The following is a 19,831-nucleotide window of genomic DNA, read 5'->3' as shown; positions in this document are numbered from 1 at the left end:
TTAAATTCATCCATCTTCCAAACCACCTGTTTTGGATTGGCTACTTCTAAACAATTAAAGTCGCCTTCTGTGCCGGATCTGGGCGCTTATCCCAATTGGGATAACCACACAGATCTATCCCTTACTGCTTTGCAATCCTTAGTTTCAAATACATCTTTTAATATTTCGAAATTTAATAGTGAGGGTTGGTTAGTTTGGCAAAGCAGTTCAGACACCTGTCAACGTCGTTTTCTGGGACTGAAACCGGGGTATACTCAGGAACGCGTAGACCCTCGGTTTGAGTCGTCACATACTGTAACTACATACTCTGTGGGCAAGTTATGCCAATCTTGGCTGCGACATTCCACCTTGGCGTCTGTCAAAGTTCATTTATCACAATTACATGACAAAATAGATTTGAATGATTTTGTTAAGGGTCCAGTGGGTGGCAGAACGAAAAGGTGGGCGTATGCTATTTACAACGAGGTCTGGAAGTTGTCGCAGATTGAGGCGGCTTCCAGATTGCGAGCTATTGACCAAGCAAACATGGAGAAGGTTTTAGCCGTTATAGATAATAGCATTAGCACTCTCTCTTCTAGGATTTATACATTAGATAATATTGTTTCTTCTGTTGTTGATATTGTGCATGATGATATGTCTGTGTTGTATCATGGTCAAAACCAGTTGCGTTCCGTTATGCAGTTTGCATGGACGTTGCAGACGTTAAAGGCAGGGAGAGTCCCTTGGGACTATCTGAACACTACGTCGTTATTCCTTCCCTTTAACCTTACTGACAAGCAGCGATTTATGTCCATGAAGGATGCTACATATTCATTGTTACATATTGAAAAATTAGAACCGTTGCCTTTCTCTGTAGCGGAGATCAATTCAGCTACGTGGTTAGTCCACGGATTGATAACTCTCCCTTTCGCACTTTTTAAGTTTACGTCTTGTATGAAACATTATGCTGTGGGTAGATATGAACCGCTGGGCACCGCTTTCATACATGAGGTTTGGTCCCTCCCCTTTACGTATAGATGCACTAGGGACGGAACAGAGGTTTATTTGAAAGGAGAGGAATGTACCACGACACCAGACCATTCCTTGGTATGTAGGCACATTCAATTACACGGCGCATGCAATGTACAAGCCCCGAATTTGGCCTGCGTCCTGCGAGGTGTCCCGGTGCCTGTGATTACGCCTTCTTTCACGCTGCTTGCAAACGGTAGTTATTTAATTTTGAATAATGAAGCTTGCTGTGGGATGTTAGTGGGAATACCGTACATAGTAACTGTCTCGCAGAAAGTTGTCTGCTGCAATAATGTTCTCTTTCCACCCCCGCATGGGCGGTTGGATGTTTCCATCTGGCCTTCGATTCCAACCTTGAAAGCAGAGTTCAACAAGTTGAGCAGAATAAGAGCCTTATTGTCCCAAAAAGAGGTGCCTTTGACTTCCTCACGTGAAACATTTGTCCTTCACGTTGCTAATACGCGCACTGAGGTACAGGCGCTTCTGAATACTGACCTCCCCCTGCATTTCGGCTCTTTGATCCAAACTATTTTCAATGCCTCGTCCACGACCGGCCTGGCTCATTTTTTTAAACTTGTGGGCTCGGGTCTCGTGACCTCTTTCCAAACTATTTTTGGTGTGATTCCGGCATTTTTTCATTCACTTTTCTCGAGCATCTTTGGAGGTGTTCCCCTGCTTCTGGCGCTAGTGGCAGGTGTGCTGCTTTTCCTTTTCATACTCCGGAATGGCTGCTCCTTCTGTGCCACACGAGCACCTGTCCCGCCTGCATCTTCTTCGGGATAGGATGCTTGACTTTTATGGAACTCTGCCATTGGCGACCTTAAGCCTGGCATATGGATTGTCCTTCAGGTATTGCTATTTCACCTGCGTGCAACCTGTGCTTCACTGCCTGGATTGTCCCTTTGAATGGCCTTTGGATTTGTGCTTGACCAACCTGGTGTCTCCGGTGCCGGATTTCGATCGACTGATGAGGCCCTTAGTGTCTCACGAGTTGGCCTGTTCTGGTGTCCGGATTATGGCCTGTGGCGCAGCACATGGGATCCTGGGTAATTGGGACATCTCTACAGCTGCCTACAACTTCTTGGCTATGAGCTATTTGGAGGAACATTCCGGGTGCCCTCTGATCGTGCTGGAGGCTCCGATGATTGAAGAACATGTATGTTCCTTTTCGTTGATGGATTGGATGGCTGAGACTTTCAGTGGCCCTGCAAATGATTTTTTGTTGGAAGCAGTTGCCACATATGCTGCCTATACATTCATGGATTGACTGCACTGTCGTCCTTTGCGCCTGTGCTCCTGGACAGCAACCTGCCGCAGCATTTCCGTTTTCTTTCTCTCCTTTTTTCTCCCTGATGGTTGTTTTGAGTTTTTTTTTACTTACATTTTTTTACGGACACCGCTGTTCCCCTTTTTTTTTTTTTTTTATAATTTTTCGCATTCTGACCCTTTGGATTGGTTACGCCTTGTTCTGCTCTGTCGAAACTGAACTCTGCGTTCTCTCTTTTCTTGCCTACTAGATAGTGCTTCGATCAAGGGGGCGTGTAGTGAGTTCTCTCTGAATACGTACATACATTGTTAAGTTAGCATAACCACGTTAAATGTTAGAAAGCCATCTTTTTGCTTTTGCACACGACACTGCGTTTACATATTATTTCTTAAATAAACTGCTGACTCGAGACTTGCTTCACACGAGCAATCTGTTGTTACCATCCCAAGCTCTGCGCAGCGACCTTGGTCTGTACATGGTGTGACAAACAGTCTGGATTATTACACAATGCATGTTTTCCACTCTAGGTTGATCGGCCCACTATTTAGCCATAACACACGCGCAGCTGCAAATACCTGAAAGTTGGTGCTTTTAATATCACAGACATCATGTTTATTATTCAGACCGAAGACGAGCCTTCCTGCGAGAAGACTCCTGATGCTCCTGTGATGTGATTTCACTAAGCTGATCTTTGAGGTATGGGGTCCCCTATTCAAGCCTAAGAGACCTTCTATTAGCATAATAATAATATTAGCTTCTTAGTAAAGGGAAGGTGGTAGTATCCACTGTCATTATAATATGATCACCCCTTTTATATTCTATGGTATTGTAACTATGTTGCTGGTTTTGATATTAATCATTTGTCTGCTTGTATTAGCCAAAGTACTGCATCTTAGGACACGTGGTCTATAAAAATAAACCCCTTTTATTTACAACGTGTCTCTGTTGAATATTGTTGTGGACTGATGTGAGAATAATATACGAACAGGTATTTCCGATTCCCACCATTCCTGAGAGTACACTAAGTAGCTTGTTCTGGGTTGTCTATTCATTGGGATCTCTGAGCTAAATCTTGGATAACGAATGGGACACTTATGCTAGCCGGATACTGGGTTCTGGGTTCTGAGGTGAGTTTCTGGTACACCACAATTCACTGAGGTCCTGGGGTTCTAAGCATAGTTCTGTGTATAAGCAGAATCCCTGCAACATCCCACACAAGGCAAAATACAAAGGAGGACAAGGCCTCCCTTGGCAGAACTGGCCACAGAAAGTGCCACAGATGACTGCCCCCCTCCCCCCCATCCCATCCTTTTTTCAGCAGGCCCATCATCGGGGCTGCAAGGAAAATAATGCTATCTTAGCGTCCCTCGTTCATAAAGTTTTATCACAGCTGGAGAATATGAATGGTGCGTTTGTAACAACAAATGAATAGGTAAGTTAGAGGGATGGGTGGTTGGTGTTTACTTAGTTAAAGAACCAAGCCTGTAGTAATTGGACACTACAGCTTATTGTAGTGCTTGCACCCTCCTGCCCATTAATTGTTTAGTTAGCTTTATTTATTTCTGTTTTATTCAAAGCATTTTACACGTAGCATATTACTGAAACTGGGAAGGGGACCTAATTAGCGGAAACAACTCACTATCTTTTCCTACATTCTCTCTCCTCTTACACGTACACCTAGCGGTCACTTCAATATACATGTTGGCCCTTGTAGACAATTAAAGTTGATGGGTGGTATTCTCACAGTGTCTCAGCAAGGGGCAGTTGCTCGGGGTGCATCCCAGCCTATCCTGGTATGCTCAATTTGCCACTCCAGTTGGGAAACAACCATATGCAGTCTGGCCTGGTCATGCTTCAATATAGAAACAGGTCACCCAAACTGCTATGTATTGTCCCCTGAGAAAGCGAGCATTAGCAATCCAGTCTGGTTTCTGTCTTGTCGCCTAATGTATGCAAGCAAGGGCCCAGGTTTGTATATATCCAGTACACGTAGGACATCACATTAAAGAAACAACTTTTGATGGAATCTCAGCTGTGGACAGTTGCTTGTGCCACATTCCAGCCTATCATTTTTTTTACCCACTCCGCCTTGGGAGCAATTGTAAGCAGAGCAGCCTGGGTACTGCTCCAGTAGGAATTGTTCATCTTCCACTGCCAGACCATGCCCTCTGAACGGTAAGCCAAGAGCCCCTAAATGGTTTCAGCGTTGTTGGACTGCATTAGTGAGAAGCCAAGTTATCAGAGGTGTATTTCTACATCTTCCAGTTAGCATGAAAGGTCTGACTCTTTTTTTCTGTAGTTTACTGATCATTCTTTCATAAGCCTCTCCTTTTAGGGAATGGTAAGGATGAAGGCTTCACAGGAACTTGTAAGAGCTGCTTGAAAGTGAAGTCTGGCAGGCTGTACACTGCATGGGAGATAGTATTCGCAGGGTCGGTGAGAACTGAAGACAATGCTCTAAGTAAATGTAGGAAAACATTGGTAGATAGTGTTGGATGAGAAAAGGAGTAAGGAAAAAAGCCTCTTTAAGGGTAGCTGGAGCCAGTTGGGTAAAGGGAGCCGAGAATTTGAGAGCCTTGTGGAAGAGGTGGGACGTGCACTGGAAAGTATTGAGCAGTGGAGAGCCTGATGAGTAGTGAAATTAACATAATATGTTGCTGCTCTTAAGCTTGAAATGGAATAACATAGAGTGATAGGTAGGTGTGCTTGTGTGCCTACATTCATCATTTGGGTTAGTTCTCTTTGGTGAGAATTGTCTATAACTATCTGACTTTGCATTTTGCTTGTGGGAAATAGAATTTGTTTGTTTGTCAGTGTAATTCTGTATCAATTCCTTTTTCCCACCAGTGGCACTGTTACTCACGTGATCTCCGAGCAGAACACCAGAGATGAGGTTTGTGAGTGGCTGCAGGCTCAACCAGGACCGGGTGGGCTGGACTCACCTGCTCTTCTGGATGTGTCTTGGTTCACAGAGAGCATGGCTGCTGGTTCCCCAGTGGTGATTGAACCACGACATTGCTTAGTGGTGAGTTCATTGAAAGACCGCTCCACCTATCCGTGCGCTTAATGTTGGCTCGTGGTGGAATGTAGGTTAGTCTGTATTCGTAATGACTGCAGAGGTGCTGTAGTCAGTTATGTGCATCCCTCATCTGATAAGAGTATTTTGTAGCAGCTCTGGCTGTGGGGTGCAATTGGGAATACTGTAGCAGTGCTGCTTGTGTGGTGCTGCGGTTGGGCATGGGGCTATATGAAATGCTATTGGTGCACTGGATTTGTGGCTGCTTTAAGGAATGAGGTAGGTAGGTGTGCTGTCTGTGGAAGAGCTGTTTATTATGGTGTAGGCATGCTGTGAGGGAGTGCCCAGGGTCCTTCTGCAGAACGTATGGTAATGTTCTGAAAAGAGCATAGGGTGAGTGGGTGTGCTGCAGACGTGTTCCTTCTTAGAACAGAAGAGTTTCCAAGTAACATGCTTCCACTTTTAAACCAGAGTACCCAATGTCCGGAATCTGATATTTGTGAGGTAGAAGGTCCCACCGTGCCAGTCTATGCCTGCCAGCGACGAACAGCACTCCCCAATTGGAACAAAAGCCTCACGGTAATAGGAAGTTCTAACAAAGTGACTCTCTTTCTGCGTCTATCATCCCGTTTACTGAATGCATCCTCTTTCTGCACTCCACTCTGCTTTTGTCCCTTTTCATTTCCGCCTTACGTCAGCTGTGTCTTTGCTTACCTCCCTGCTTAGTGTCCCTCACACTTAACCCCTGGTGTCTTTCACCATCTCTGAGCAAAAAAGGGCCACTCAAAGTTGAAGAGGAATAAATTGAAACAATGGTTCCCCCTAAAGATAACATTTATAACATATGTGCACTAGCCGCATACCTCTTCAGGAGTAACAACCCCATCAATGGTTTCTTCAAAATGTTGGGAAGTGTGTAATCATGTGTAGCACAAATGGGGCCGCTCCCAGTTAAGAGACCGAGGTCCTAAAGTGTTAGTTTGTGAGTGCAGGCATCTTACTAAAAGTGAAAGACTGGTCTCACACACAACCTAGTGTCATGCTTCATCATAGACCAGTCCTCACTCTCTAAAAACTTGGTTTGATAGAGTGCGGGCATACACCGGACGACAGCGATGCACTTCTAAACTAAGTGGGGGCCCTTATAAGAAAAAAAGGGAGATTAAAAAGACATTATAGATGTCATATCAATTTTAATGTAACTGGCATCTATATGGTAATTAAAATAAGTGATCGGTGTGTTGGGGATTCTAGTGTCCCCCCACTATGGTGAATGTGGTCGACATGTTTCTGCCAGTTGGCCCAGTAGGGTCCATGGCATTCATTAGGAGCTAAAAGGAAAAAGAGCGGGCTCCACTCTTACCAGACTTTGGTGAGAGGGTTCCACTGCGTGGGATGACTTATGTCACAATCCACTGTTATGTGGCTTGTGTGTTTCTAACCTGAAAGACAAAGACAGATTTTATAGGCAACATAAAAATAAAAGCACCAAGGTCATTATTTACATCAAACTTCATTCAGCCACATGCACGGACATTATAGTGAGTGCCTATATGTGAAAAATCGTGGCAATCATCTGTGCACGCATTTACTTGTGGTAGCATTATCCCACAAATCTTACCCTAGAAAGGGGACCAAATTGCCCCATAGGAGGGTGAGGGAGGAAGACCCCTGTAGTCAAACTCTGGATATTTTGGAAAGACAAAAACAAGAGAAGAGGAAAACATTTTTTAGGCACCAGTACAAACATGAGACTCTATGAACTCTAAGGTATGGGAGCCTGAAAGTACCCCCTTCAGACTCTAACAGTATGCCTCACAAGCATTCATACCATCACTCTCTTACTGCCTCAAGGTGCGCCTCCCATGTCTGCACCTAGATGTGTACTCATCACCTCTTCGTCTGTAAGTGCGATTCGCGGGTACATGCTATTTATATTGCTAGCGCAAGGCAGTGGATGTTTATTAGCGTTGTAATTTAATGAAAGTGGCTGCCATGTATAGAGATCTGGTGTCTCCAAATGTGCCGCTTGAAATGCCATTGTGTCGCCTGACCTGCCTGGAGTGGGGTCATCTGATTTAAAAAGCCTTTTATGGACATCCGGTGTCCGTAGCGGGCCATAGAGTGAGAGCCAGGCATCCGCCTGTCCGTTTTGGCATTCTATGTGCCCATAAGGGATTGCCGATTGCCAATGGGAAGGACGTGGTCCCGCCTTCCCCAGTACGTGAGCATTGTATTGTCTGCGGGCAGCGCATGCGCATAGGTGTAGCGTCGCGTGAAAAGCACTGCCATTAATTTATGCTGCACTGAGGTTTTTTCATGTGGTTTAAAACATGCCCAGAAGTTATGATCACCTGCCCAGTTTTGGCGTTTCTCAAGATGTATTTATCGCCAAATGGAATAACTGAAAACTGAAGGTTTTTTATGCAATCACCTTGTTTATAACAGATCAGTCATAAACGAAGTGGTTATGTTGGAGCACCACAATTGCCATGCATGGTAGACCTTGCTATAGGGTAAATACTGATTTCCTCAAAACATAATGATGAATTTATATAACACTGTGCTTAATCATGAGGGTGATCAGTTACTATACATTAAATAAACTACAGAAGTTAAATACCCAGCATTTTAGTCATGGCCATGGGTTCTGGATACTGTGTACTATGATCTATTCATAAAGTTCTCGAGACATACATTTCTTGAGACGGTGCACTGGTGGGGTAATGGCTGCTGTCCAAGTTGTAGCCATGGGATCTCGTCATTGAGTCCCTTCTCCCAAGTCCGAAGACGGTACACCCACCATTGTTTCCGGACATGTAGTAGTTTGGTCAGGTCTGTCTTATGTTTTTTTCATTATTTCCAAGACCACCCACTTTAGATCGGTGTCTTTATGATTGTGGTCTAGGAAGTGCCCTGTTAGTTTAGTGTTTGTTTTCTTACACCTTATGGTACTTCGATGTTCATTAATGCGGTCTTTAATCCTCCTAGTGGTCATGCCCTCATACATGAGGCCACAAGAACATGTGAGGAGGTATACCATGTTTTCGGTGTTGTAATTGCTAAAGTTTTTCAGTTACCATGGATTTGTAGTGCCAATGTCTACTTCGTTTGTGGTCACAGTGAATGGGCATGCAACACCCCCCTCCTCTCCCCCCTCCCCCCCCTCCCCCCACCACATGCGTAGTGTCCTGTGGGCCTCTGTGTATTCCAAAGAGTCACCTGGTCTTCCCTCACCTTAGGAGGTGTTTTTCTATGTACCAACTCATCCCGTAGACTTTTGCTCCTCTTAAATGCGAACAGCGGAGGTTCCCAGTGTTTTTCCTCACCATCTAGGATGTGCCAGTTCTTCCTTTAAGATTTTTTGTACAGTATTGGAAACTGGGGTATGCGTTTTTACGCACACGATTCTGTCTGTTTTCTCTTTAGGAGTGTTCTCTAGTAGTGCTTCCCTATTATTGTTTCTGGCTCTCTTTTTTGCTTTTTTTACCATTTTCTTTGGATAGTGTCGGTCGAGTAGCTTCTTCTCAAGTTGTTCTGCTTGTTCTGTGAAATTTTCCGTCTCTGAGCAATTTCTGCGCACCCGTAGAAATTGACCCATAGGTAAATTCTGCCGCAGGGCCTTCAGATGATAGCTTTCATACAGAAGTAGACTGTTTTTGTCTGTGGGTTTACTATGTACCTTCGTGCTGATACCATCTGTAGTCATGCTGATATCTAGATCCAGGAAAATTGCATGGTCTTTGTTAATGGAGTGGGTGAACCTAAGATGTTGATCCTTTGTGTTGACCCATTGTACAAAGGCTGTTGCTGTCTCTTCATCCCCCTGCCAGACGATAAAAACGTCCTCAATATAGCGTTTCCATGTTTTCAGGTGTTCAAAAAATGGATTACTCTGATCGAAGATATATTCCTCCTTGAACTGGTGTACGTATAGGCATCCTAGACCCGGGGCGAAGGTGCTGCCCATTGATGTGCCCTTGATTTGGTGGTATATCACTTCTTCAAATTCAAAATATTTCTCAGTTAAGGCCACCTCCGCGCATTCCATAATGAAGTGTTGAGGGGTGATAAAATTCCATTCCATGTTAAGTAGAATCTGTTCCACGACTGCCAGTGTGCGTCTTTGTGGGATACTAGTGTATAGTGCCTCTTTGTCCATAGTAATAAAGAGGTCCTCAGATACATTGGTCTCCAGATCTCGCAAGAGGCACAGCACATCCTTAGTATCTTTCAGGTAGGAAGTTGATTTTTGTACAGTCTGTTTAAGGAACCAGTCGCAGAACTGTGATAAAGGCTCGAGAATAGAGCTGATGCCAGAGACTATAGGTCTTCCTGGGAGGGAGCATCTTTCCCTTGTGGTTTTTGGGGAGAGTATAGAACCTCGGCATTCTAGGGTTTTCACTGATGAGGAAATCCGCTTTTTGCTTGGTAATACAGCTGTTATTTAGGCCTTCATCCTCCACACTCCTGATCTTTACGACGAGGCGGGGCGTTGGATCATCAAGGTACGTTTCGCAGGTGGTCTCATCAGAGAGTAATCGATTGCACTCCTCTTGAAACATTGTCTGATTCATCAGGACAATGGCACCTCCTTTGTCGGCTGGTTTGATAGTCAGATCCGTATTACTCTTCAGTCCCTCAAGTACTATTCGTTCCAGTTTGGTAAGGTTCTGGAAACCCTTTTCTTGTAGGAAATTTATCTACTCTACTTCTTTGAGGACCACCTGTTCAAACGCTAGTATGTGACAGGGAATGGAATGGTTTGGGTTGGAGGCACAAAGGTAGATTTTTTCTTGAGACCTGTGCTGGCATTCTCATACTGTGTTACAGTAAACAAATGATGGACGGAATGCTGACAATGCAAACATTCTCCCCCAGTCAAAAGATCTGGGTTAAATCCATCGTTCTTTTGCCCACTACGCCACCCCAGTTTGGACCCAGCCATATGCAAATCAGTCTTGACCCTGTGCCTCATGGGAACAGTCCAGACCGAACTGCCAGGCCAGATCCTCCCTGGACCGGAAACAAGCATCCTGGGACCGGTTTCAGGGTATGTCACCCTTCTTCAGCCAGGCTAGCTTGAATCCAGTGGCACAGTGAGCAAGGGACCCACGTCTGGGCATACCCATCCCACTTAGGGCGAAAAGTGTTACAGCAAACAAATGATGGACAGAATGCTGCAAATGCAAACATTGTCGCCCAGTCAAAAGATCTGGGTTAAATCCATCGTTCTTTTGCCCACTACGCCACCCCAATTTGGACCCAGCCATATTCTCATACTGCTCATCTTTCGAATCCCCGAAATGGTTGCAGAGTTATTTTCCTAAAGAACTTGGCCAGTAAAAGGGTCGTTCATTGGTGTCAGGGCGAAACCAAAACCCTTGGAGAGGACCGATTCTTCATCCTTCGTAACGATGTGGTCACTGAGATTTACAATGTTTGTTACTCTCTGCTTGTCGACGGGCCGTTCCCTCTCCCTTTGCTTCTTGTTACCATTGAGATCGATGTTTGGTCCTCCCACTGTATCGTTGTATTTTGTATTTTTTGCCTTCCCCTGCCCTTGCCCCTGTAGAAAAAAGGCTGCGGGCCTTGTGGAAAGCCAAAACCTGGCGGGTAATATGATTACTGCCAGAACCCGTATTGGGGCATTGGTGGATGCATCTTAGATTGGTGGTAATTCTGCTGTCATCAACCATGTTGGCCATCAGTGCTCTCGTCACCGCTGCTTCCTCTCGTGCTCCTCTCGTCTCCATAGCTGAAAGTCCAGTTCAGCGGGGTTGGTCTGAAGCGTTGTTGCTTCGTGCCTGTCTGTGGTTGCGGTGGTTTTTTATAATATTCATCAGTAGTGTATGGGCATACAGTCTCACGGCTGAATTTTTGCACGTCTTTCTTAAGCTTCGTGAGTTTTGACTAGTCAGGTATTCTTTGACCAGAAGACCAGGTGACTCTTTGGAACACACAGAGGCCCACAGGACACTGCGCATATGGGGGATGTGTCGCATGCCCATTCACTGTGACCACGAAAGAAGTAAACATTGGCACTACAAATCCATGGAAACTGAAAAACTTATGTAGTTTATTTCATGTATAGTAACTGATCGCCCTCATGATTAAGCATAGTGTTATATAAATTCATTATTATGTTTTGAGGAAATCAGTATTTACCCTATAGCAAGGTCTACCATGCATGGCAATTGTGGTGCTCCAACATAACCACTTTGTTTATGACTGATCTGTTATAAAGAAGGTGATTGCATAAAAAACTTTCAGTTTTTAGTTGTTCCATTTGGCGATATATACATCTTGAGAAACGCAAAAACCAGGCAGGTGATCATAACTTCTGGGCGTGTTTTAAACCACATGAAAAACCTCAGTGCAGCATAAATGAATGGCAGTGCTTTTCACGCGACGCTACACCTATGCGCATGCGCTGCCCGCAGACAATACAATGCTCGCATACTGGGGAAGGCGGGACCATGCCCTTCCCATCGGCAATCAGTAATCCCTTATGGGCACATAGAACACCAAAACGGACAGGCGGATGCCTGGCCCTCACTCTATGGCCTCGCTACGGACACCAGATGTCCATAAAAAGCTTTTTAAATCAGATGACCGCACTCCAGGCAGGTCAGGCGATGCAATGGCATTTCAAGCGACGCATTTGGAGACACCGGATCTCCAAACATGGTAGCCACTTTCACTCAATTACAACACTAATTAGCATCCACTGCCTTGCACTAGCACTATAAATAGCATGTACCCGCTCCTCACATTTACCGACGAGGGGGTGATGAGTACACATCTAGGTGCAGACACGAGAGACGCACCGTGAGGCAGTAAGAGAGTGATAGTATGAATGTGTGTGTGGCATACTGTTAGATTCTGAAGGGGGTACTTTCAGGCTCCCATACCTTAGAGTTCATAGAGTCTCATGTTTGTACTGGTGCCTTAAAAAATGTTTTCCTCTTCTTTTGTTTTGGTCTTTCCAACATATTCAGAGTTTGACTACAGGGGTCTTCCTCCCTCACCCTCCTATGGGGCAATTTGGTCCCCTTTCTAGGGTAAGATTTGTGGGATAATGCTACCACAAGTAAACCCAGGCACAGATGATTGCCACGATTTTTCACATATAGCCACTTACTATAATGTCCGTGCATGTGGCTGAATGAAGTTTGATGTAAATAATGACCTTGGTGCTTTTATTTTTATCTTGCCTATAAAATCTGTCTTTGTCTTTCAAGCTTGAAACACACAAGCCGCATAACAGTGGATTGTGACATGGGTAACCCCACGCAGTGGAACCCTCTCACCAAAGTCTGGTAAGAGTGGAGCCCGCTCTTTTTCCTTTTAGCTCCTAATGAATGCCATTGACCCTACTGGGCCATTTGGCAGAAACATGTCGATCACATTCACCATGGTGGGGGGACAATAGACTCCCCGACACACCGATCACTTATTTTAATAACCAGATAGATGCCAGTTTCATAAAAAATTGATTTTAAATCTATAATGGCTTTTTAATCTCACTTTTTTCTTATAAGGGCCCCCACTTAGTTTAGAATCCCTGTCGTCAGGTGTATGCCCGCTCTCTATCAAACCAAGTTTTTAGAGGGCGAGAACGAGGACTGGTCAATGATGAAGCATGACACCACACCACAAACTAACACTTTAGCACCTTGGTCTCTTAACTGGGAGCAGCCGCATTTGTGCTAAACATTATATGTTGGAGGCTGCCTGCTCCTAGTACCCCGTGCCTCTGGTTCCCTCCCCCAGGCCTTTCTCACGGCAATCGTGATTATATAAAGTGTGTAATCATCTCTGCTGATGGCCATTTTGTGCAGTAAGGGCCAACGTAGCTTCAGATGGCTGCACCCCCTCTGTTTATTGCCCTTTGGTGCCATGCAGGGAGAATTGAAACCGAAGAGGGTCTTATAAGGGGTCGGCAGACTGGGCTGGGCCTCTTGAGAGGAGGAGGGACCTCAGTTATAATGAGGTGCACTACCTGAGGCTTGTCAGAGTTACAGGCCGATCCTAGAGCTTCAAACAACTATAAGGGCATCCAGATGGTGGATCTTGGAGCCAAAAGGGAATTCCTCAGGTGACTGGGAGTCACTACAGCTGACCTCGGATGACGTGAAGCGCTCCATAAGTTGAAATCCTCAGCAACTGCAGAGAATGGCCGTGATCTTGCTCTGGCTTGTCAGGAGCATGACTCAAAAGGAAAGAGTTGGGTGGCAACCCACTCGTAAGTGAATGAGCTGTAAAGAATCTAAACACATTGGTGTTGATACCACCGACAGGACAGCTCTATCTTTCTCAGGATGGGTGTCAACTGTTCGATAAACTCACCGCTGACACCCAGATTGCCCATAAACTAACTCAACCTGTATAATAAATAAACTAGTGACATATTTTATCCATAAACAAGTTGTCAATGTCATTTGTTTTGTTGCATTGATGGTATTATTATGATTTCTCACTTGTCCGCTCATCCTCCATGGGCTAGGGGTAGCAATGCTACGCATGCACCTTATCACTGTCTCTACACATCATTGGAAAACTAAGTCCTCACTAGAACCCACCTCATTTCTGTTCCTAAGCTGGCTTACCAGAAAAAAGAACCCACAATTGCCCTCCAGAAAGAGTACAGATTTCTGCAAAAAATGCGCTATCTTGCACTCTATCTTTACCCTGACAACCTTACCAAGTACCACACTTGTTAACCTATCACTAATTAGGCACTGTGTGACCTGCGCCCCCACTCACCCCCAACAACCGGATAACGATGTTGTCCTGCCTCACCCTTTAAGGTGACCTTTCTCTTATGTTCGATCTGGCAGAGATTTAGAACCCTAACAAATGCATGCCTAGTTCTTTAAGCTCCAGACACAAAGGACATTCTTTCTTCATAAATATATAAGAAGAAAGCCATTGCTTCAGCTCTTGCTCAAGTTTCCACATATTTGGCAGACGTATTTTTAACTGCTGGGCTTTTTCAGGAAGTGTTTCTTTTAGATAAGATATGAATGCTGGGTCTTTCCAAACTCTGTTCTACTTGCCTTTGACGAAGGCCTTTTGATCTCGTTAGAAGCGATGTTAACTAACTCTTCAAACAGTGGCTGAGGTTCCTTCAGAGTGTACTTTTTGTGTTCTTTCTTCAGGCAGCATTGAATACAATATTCTACTACAGAGCCAATCCTTGCTAAAGATTGAAATGATTTTGTGTCCGTTTTAGTTGCTCTGTTGCTGTGTTCCTCCTCTCTTTCTCTGTTTGACCCGCCCACATGAGTTTTTTGGTTTCGCCATTGATAGATTCGCCCTGCTCCGAATGCAGCGTTGTATCTAAGAAACCAGAGCCACCTTTCAAACATCAGTTCCCTGCATCTCATTGCCACCTATTTGTCAATACACAAACTTCTGAAGAAATAGCGAAGATACAACATCGATCTTGACAGACATTAAAAACTACTATAAATAAGCATTGACAATGCCAATTGTTCTCGCTTGTTCGTATTGTAATTTTATGTAGCACTTACTATCCCTGACGAGGCATTGAAGCACTTTACGCCAGGCAGCATACTACTACATACTCTATGATATTGGTTAATCCAGTAGTTATTGGGGTTCGTTTTGTGCCCACAAGGTGATCATTCCAGGCTTTCGCCCCAGATTTTTTGATGTCGATAAAATTGATAGAGTTTGATAAGAACAATAGTGGGGGTTATGTGAGTTCATGCAAACAATTGGTGGGGTTTAACAGGTTAGAGGATATTAAGTATTGCTAGTTTGCAGGGGTATGGTTTCAAAGAAGGAGAGGCTGTAATTTATGCAATGCGGTAGAGGCATTTTGAAAAAAATGCAATGGTACAGACTAAGGCAAACACACATGCGACGTAGAGTAGATTGTACTCCGAGACACATAGCATTGAGAGGATGGAGTTTAAAGAGAGAGTCAATCGATAGAAAACAAGAAGAGGCAATAGTTGGACATTTTAAATCGGGGTCAATTTCTCATGCAGGGATTTAGGAATATAGAGTAGGCTTTTTGAGGGAGCATGCAAACTAAAGATGTAAAATTGTAGAAAGAAATGATATTTGAATGTGAGCTAGTGCTATGCTATCTACATTTGATAGGAACTAGAAACCAGCAAATAATCTGTCTGGTGCTAGGCCACTTCTAGACCAGTGGCGTTAAATAATAGAAAAACATGTTCCCAGAGAGTACTGTCCCCTCCTGTGTAAAGTTCCCCGCTGTGTGAAAACCAAGAACATGGCACTTGCATCCTGTGTGCATGTCAAGTGCATCTGCATCTGCAGTAAGCATGTGACACATTTACAGGTTGGACTGTGTGAGCGTGTATGAGTCTTGAGTACTGAAGCCAGAGGGATCCATTTTAGGTGCTCCTGGTTTAGGATGGCACAAGATGAGTGTTAAAGTTATGCAAAACTGGTTGGCATTGCAAATGCTCTTTTAAAACTGCAGGAAATGCTCAATGTCTGCTGTTATAATTTTTCTAAAAAAGTTATTTAATTCCACTTCCAGTGTTAGATGAATGTCTTTGTTTAATCTGTGATCCCAAGGGTCAAATAGTAAAACACTCTACCCTGACAACTTAAAATACCACAGCTCTGTTTTAACTTATTTATGTTCCCATGTCTGCCTTTAAAACATAGACCTTTACCTGTGGATGTAAGACCCCTGCTATGTACACCCAGGTGTCCAAAGTTGGTCCTGTCGGTCTGGAGCTAATCCTAATTATAAAGACAACCTAACGTCTATCACCCTTATGCATCAAGCCAAAATCCAGTCGGTAAAATACCGATTCGGTAATAGCTCCCGGTATTGTGTGAAAAATACCCAATCCCAATGCATCAACCCAAAACCCGAGCAAATAACGAATCGCTAAATAAATAACCTCGAACATACCGAATCGCTAATACCCAAAATGCTAATTTACCGAATCGCTAAATACCGAATTCGCAATTACCGAAATCACTATTAGCTCCCGGAAATTGCCAATAGCAAATACCGATTCGCACCCCAATGCAACAAAACTCGCTAATAACGAAAATCCCAAAAATCGCTATTTTGCCAGAGCTAAATAAGGGGAATCAAAACCTGGAGGTAAAGTCACAAAAAAAAAAAAAAAAACAATTTATAAAAAATTCCTACATGTGCAAATGATTGAGGCAATCACTAAACCCTTAAATTTGGCCCAGGAGACCCTGTTGGCTCCCACAAAATGGCTGCCCTCTACGTGCTTGCAAGGAGGATGCGGATCAATGCAGCAGGACAGCGCAGGAGAAGGGTCCAGGAGCGAGTGTTCAGACTGCGCATAACCCTGCTCGGCCAGAATGAGGACGAGGTGTACCAGAAATATCGCCTCAATCGCGCTATGATCATGCGCCTGATTGCAGACCTGGAACCATTACTGCAGCACCAGACCCACCGGACAAATGCAATCCCTGCGCACGTTCAGGTACTATGCAGCCTGCACCTACTGGCCTCAGGGAGTTTCCAGGGGGTAATTGCGGTTGCCGGAGGTGTTTCGCAAAGCGCACTGTCACGCTTCTTCCAAAAATTCCTAGATGCCATGCTGACAATGCTCCACAGACACATCAGCTTCCCCACAACCCCACAGCAGTTGGACCGCACCAAACAGGCATTCTACCAGGTGGCACAATTTCCACATGTGATTGGATGCATCGACTGCACGCATATCCCCATATGCCCTCCGTCAGCAAATGAGTACCTTTTCAGGAACCGCAAGTCATACCACTCGATCAACGTGCAGGTTGTGTGCGATGCCAACAACATCATAACGGACCTAGTGGCACAATTCCCAGGGAGCACACACGACTCATACATCTTCCGCAACAGTGGAATGCACAGGCGACTACTCAATGGCGAATTTGGAGAGGGACTCCTGTTAGGTAAGTAGAACTACGCTTCCCCACACCAACACCACACATGTATGTACATCACCAATGCTAAGTCTATGCTTCTATCTTCTAGGTGACAGTGCTTACGCCCTGCGGGAATACATACTAACCCCATACCTAAATCCAGCAACCCCGCAGGAACATCGCTACAACGCTGCACACATCAGCACGAGGAATGTGATAGAGCGGACTTTTGGGATTCTCAAGAGCCGCTTCCGTATCCTCCACAAGACTGGCGGCGCAATGCTATACCAACCAGACACATGCTGTCGAATAATTGCTGTATGTGCAATGCTGCACAACATTGCCACCAGAAGGGGGATACCCATGGAGGTGGACAGGGATGACGACCCCCAGGCTGACCAACCACCCGCCCAACGACGACCGGCACACATCCCAAACACAGCAGAGGGCCATAGGAGGCGGACAGACATAACGCAAAATCATTTTTGACCCTGGGTAAAATGAGACATTACAAGTTGGTGTTGGGTGCAACTGTTTAATGCACAGTAGCACTGAGGATTGTGCAACAGAACTAGCATTGTGAATCATGCTCCGATTGCATAAATGTAAATAAAAGGTTCCTTAAAGTCAGGCCTGTGCAAACAGAATAATTGGATGGCCATGGTTGCTCCACCATGGACCTGCAGCATGTCCAATTTTCTAGTGCCGCTTGCCACGTACACCAAGCCTCCGCTCAGGTGCATCCAAAGCCTCACCACGGCCTGTCCCCGTGGAGGCACGCGAACTTCGGCGCCTGGTGCTGGCCTCTGCCAGTGACACGCTGCTGACACTGGAGGCAGCCTCACTGGTGTCATCCCCTCCCAATGCTGCAGCACTGCATGTGCTGCTCTGAAGTTGTTCCACAGCAGTGGTGATGTGTCTCAGTGACTTGGCAACATCACCGCAGAAGTGCCCAAGGTCCACCTGCAGGGAGACTGTGCGGCGTGCCAACACAGCGGTGCAGTTGCTGTGCCGTTGTATGGCCTTGGTAGCGGCGGCAGAACGCAACATTAGCTGCCGGTTACTCCTCCTCTGGGACTCATGGCCCTCCCTGATGGCACGGGTGAGCTCACGTACCTCCTCCCTGAGCTGAGCATTGCCATCAGCAACCGCAGTGGTCTGGTCCCTGACCGCCGTGCCCATGTCCCTGACCGCGGAGCCCATGTCGGTGACTGCTGCAGTCATGGCGCGCATCTCCCTCGCTAGGCGCACGATGTTGCAGCTGATGCTAGCCACATGTCTTCCCTGCAGGTTCTGTGTGCGCAGCATCCTCTCCTCAATTGCAGAGGTTGTTGGGACATCCTGGTCAGCTGAGGAGACGGAACTGCGACGGGCCCTGTGACGCCGTGCGTGTCTTGAGCCTCCATGTGGTGCAGCAGGTGGTGTGGATGTGCGCTGCGTGGGTGCCAATTGCGGGGGGGGGGGTTGCCATCTCCTGCAAGGGCGCAACTTGGTGCCTGTGCCTCTGCGGTATTGTGGCTGTACTGGCTGCAGGCTGGCTTGCTGGTGCCGTTGCTTGTGGCGCAGGTGGTGGTGCCTTGGCTTGTGGCGCAGGTGCCTTGGCTTGTGGCACTGGTGCTGGTGCCGATGATTGTGGCGCTGGTGGAGGTGGTGCTGGTGGGGTGGCAGGTGTTGGCGGTGCGTGCGCATCCTGCACAGTCTCCTGGTCTGACTCCACGGGTGTCTCAGATATGATCAGCTGGTCGCTGTCGTCAGAGTCCCCAGGTGATGCATCTGTGTGTGAAACAGTGCATGATTAGTGGGATGATTACACCTACATAGTGTTGTACCCATCAATGTCCCTCTGTGGTCCAACAAATGAACAGTCTACAGCCATGTACAAAATATGTGTTGTGTGAGGATTTACGCCTGTGCCTGCACTCTGGGCTGACTAGACTACAACTCCCAAGATGCAGTAGTGTCATGTGTGGAACTGTCTGTGCCAGAGCTGCAGACACAGTGAGATTGGGCTGGGGGCATGGGTATGGATTTACGCTATGCTGGGTGTGGCACAGGCATGCATCTTACCTTGGGCACTTGTGGCTGCGCCGGACGTGTCCATCTGGATCACCCCCACGACGGCTTCCCGCTCTATCGTCCCTTCCACAAGGTCCTCCAGGGCTGTGTTGGATGGTGCAGTGCTTGTTCCGCCTCCAGTCCTTCTTGCCTCCCGGAGCCTCTCAGCAATCCTCTCTTTTGCGCGCTTCCGGAGGTCATACCACCGTTTTTTGAGATCGTCGATGCTGCGGCTAGTGACGCCAACCGCATTGACCCTCTCACGGATGCGCTGCCAGATGCGCCGCTTCTCGGTCTCAGGCACCTTGAGGGACAGCTTGCCAAAGAGGCGGTCGTGTTTGCTGGACACTCCCTCGATGAGGTACTCCAGCTCCCTGTCTGAAAACTTCTTCTTGCGCTTGCGTGCAGATTCAGCGCTGGATGGCACTTCCTGCGACATGATGGATGTGTGCTGTGACTGGCAGAATCTGTGTGGCCTCACTCTGCACAGCCTGTCCTTCTTTCCAGCTCCTGTCTGCTCCTCTGTCGAGGCTATGTGGGTGGGGCAGCAGTATTTCCTGGTTGGTGATGTCATC

General features: G+C 46.1%; 1 protein-coding gene across 9 annotated transcripts in view; it reads left to right on the top strand.

The window, feature by feature from the left end:
- Positions 1–19,831, top strand: part of POLM (DNA polymerase mu) — a 342,155-nt gene that overhangs the window by 203,316 nt on the left and 119,008 nt on the right. For 7 of the 9 annotated variants that reach the window (XM_085634911.1, XM_085634917.1, XM_085634912.1 and 4 more), the window contains 2 exons: positions 5,123–5,300; positions 5,763–5,870. In XM_085634911.1, coding sequence (XP_085491037.1) covers positions 5,123–5,300; positions 5,763–5,870 — 286 coding nt within the window. The remainder of the gene's footprint in view (positions 1–5,122; positions 5,301–5,762; positions 5,871–19,831) is intronic. The other 2 variants (XM_085634919.1, XM_085634918.1) reach the window with 1 other exon arrangement.

The sequence above is a fragment of the Triturus cristatus genome, chromosome 11, assembly GCF_964204655.1.
Source record: "Triturus cristatus chromosome 11, aTriCri1.1, whole genome shotgun sequence".
NCBI classification, from domain to species: Eukaryota; Metazoa; Chordata; class Amphibia; order Caudata; family Salamandridae; genus Triturus; species Triturus cristatus.
Note: the sequence above shows the minus strand (reverse complement) of the source record. Positions and strands in the feature narration are given on the sequence as shown.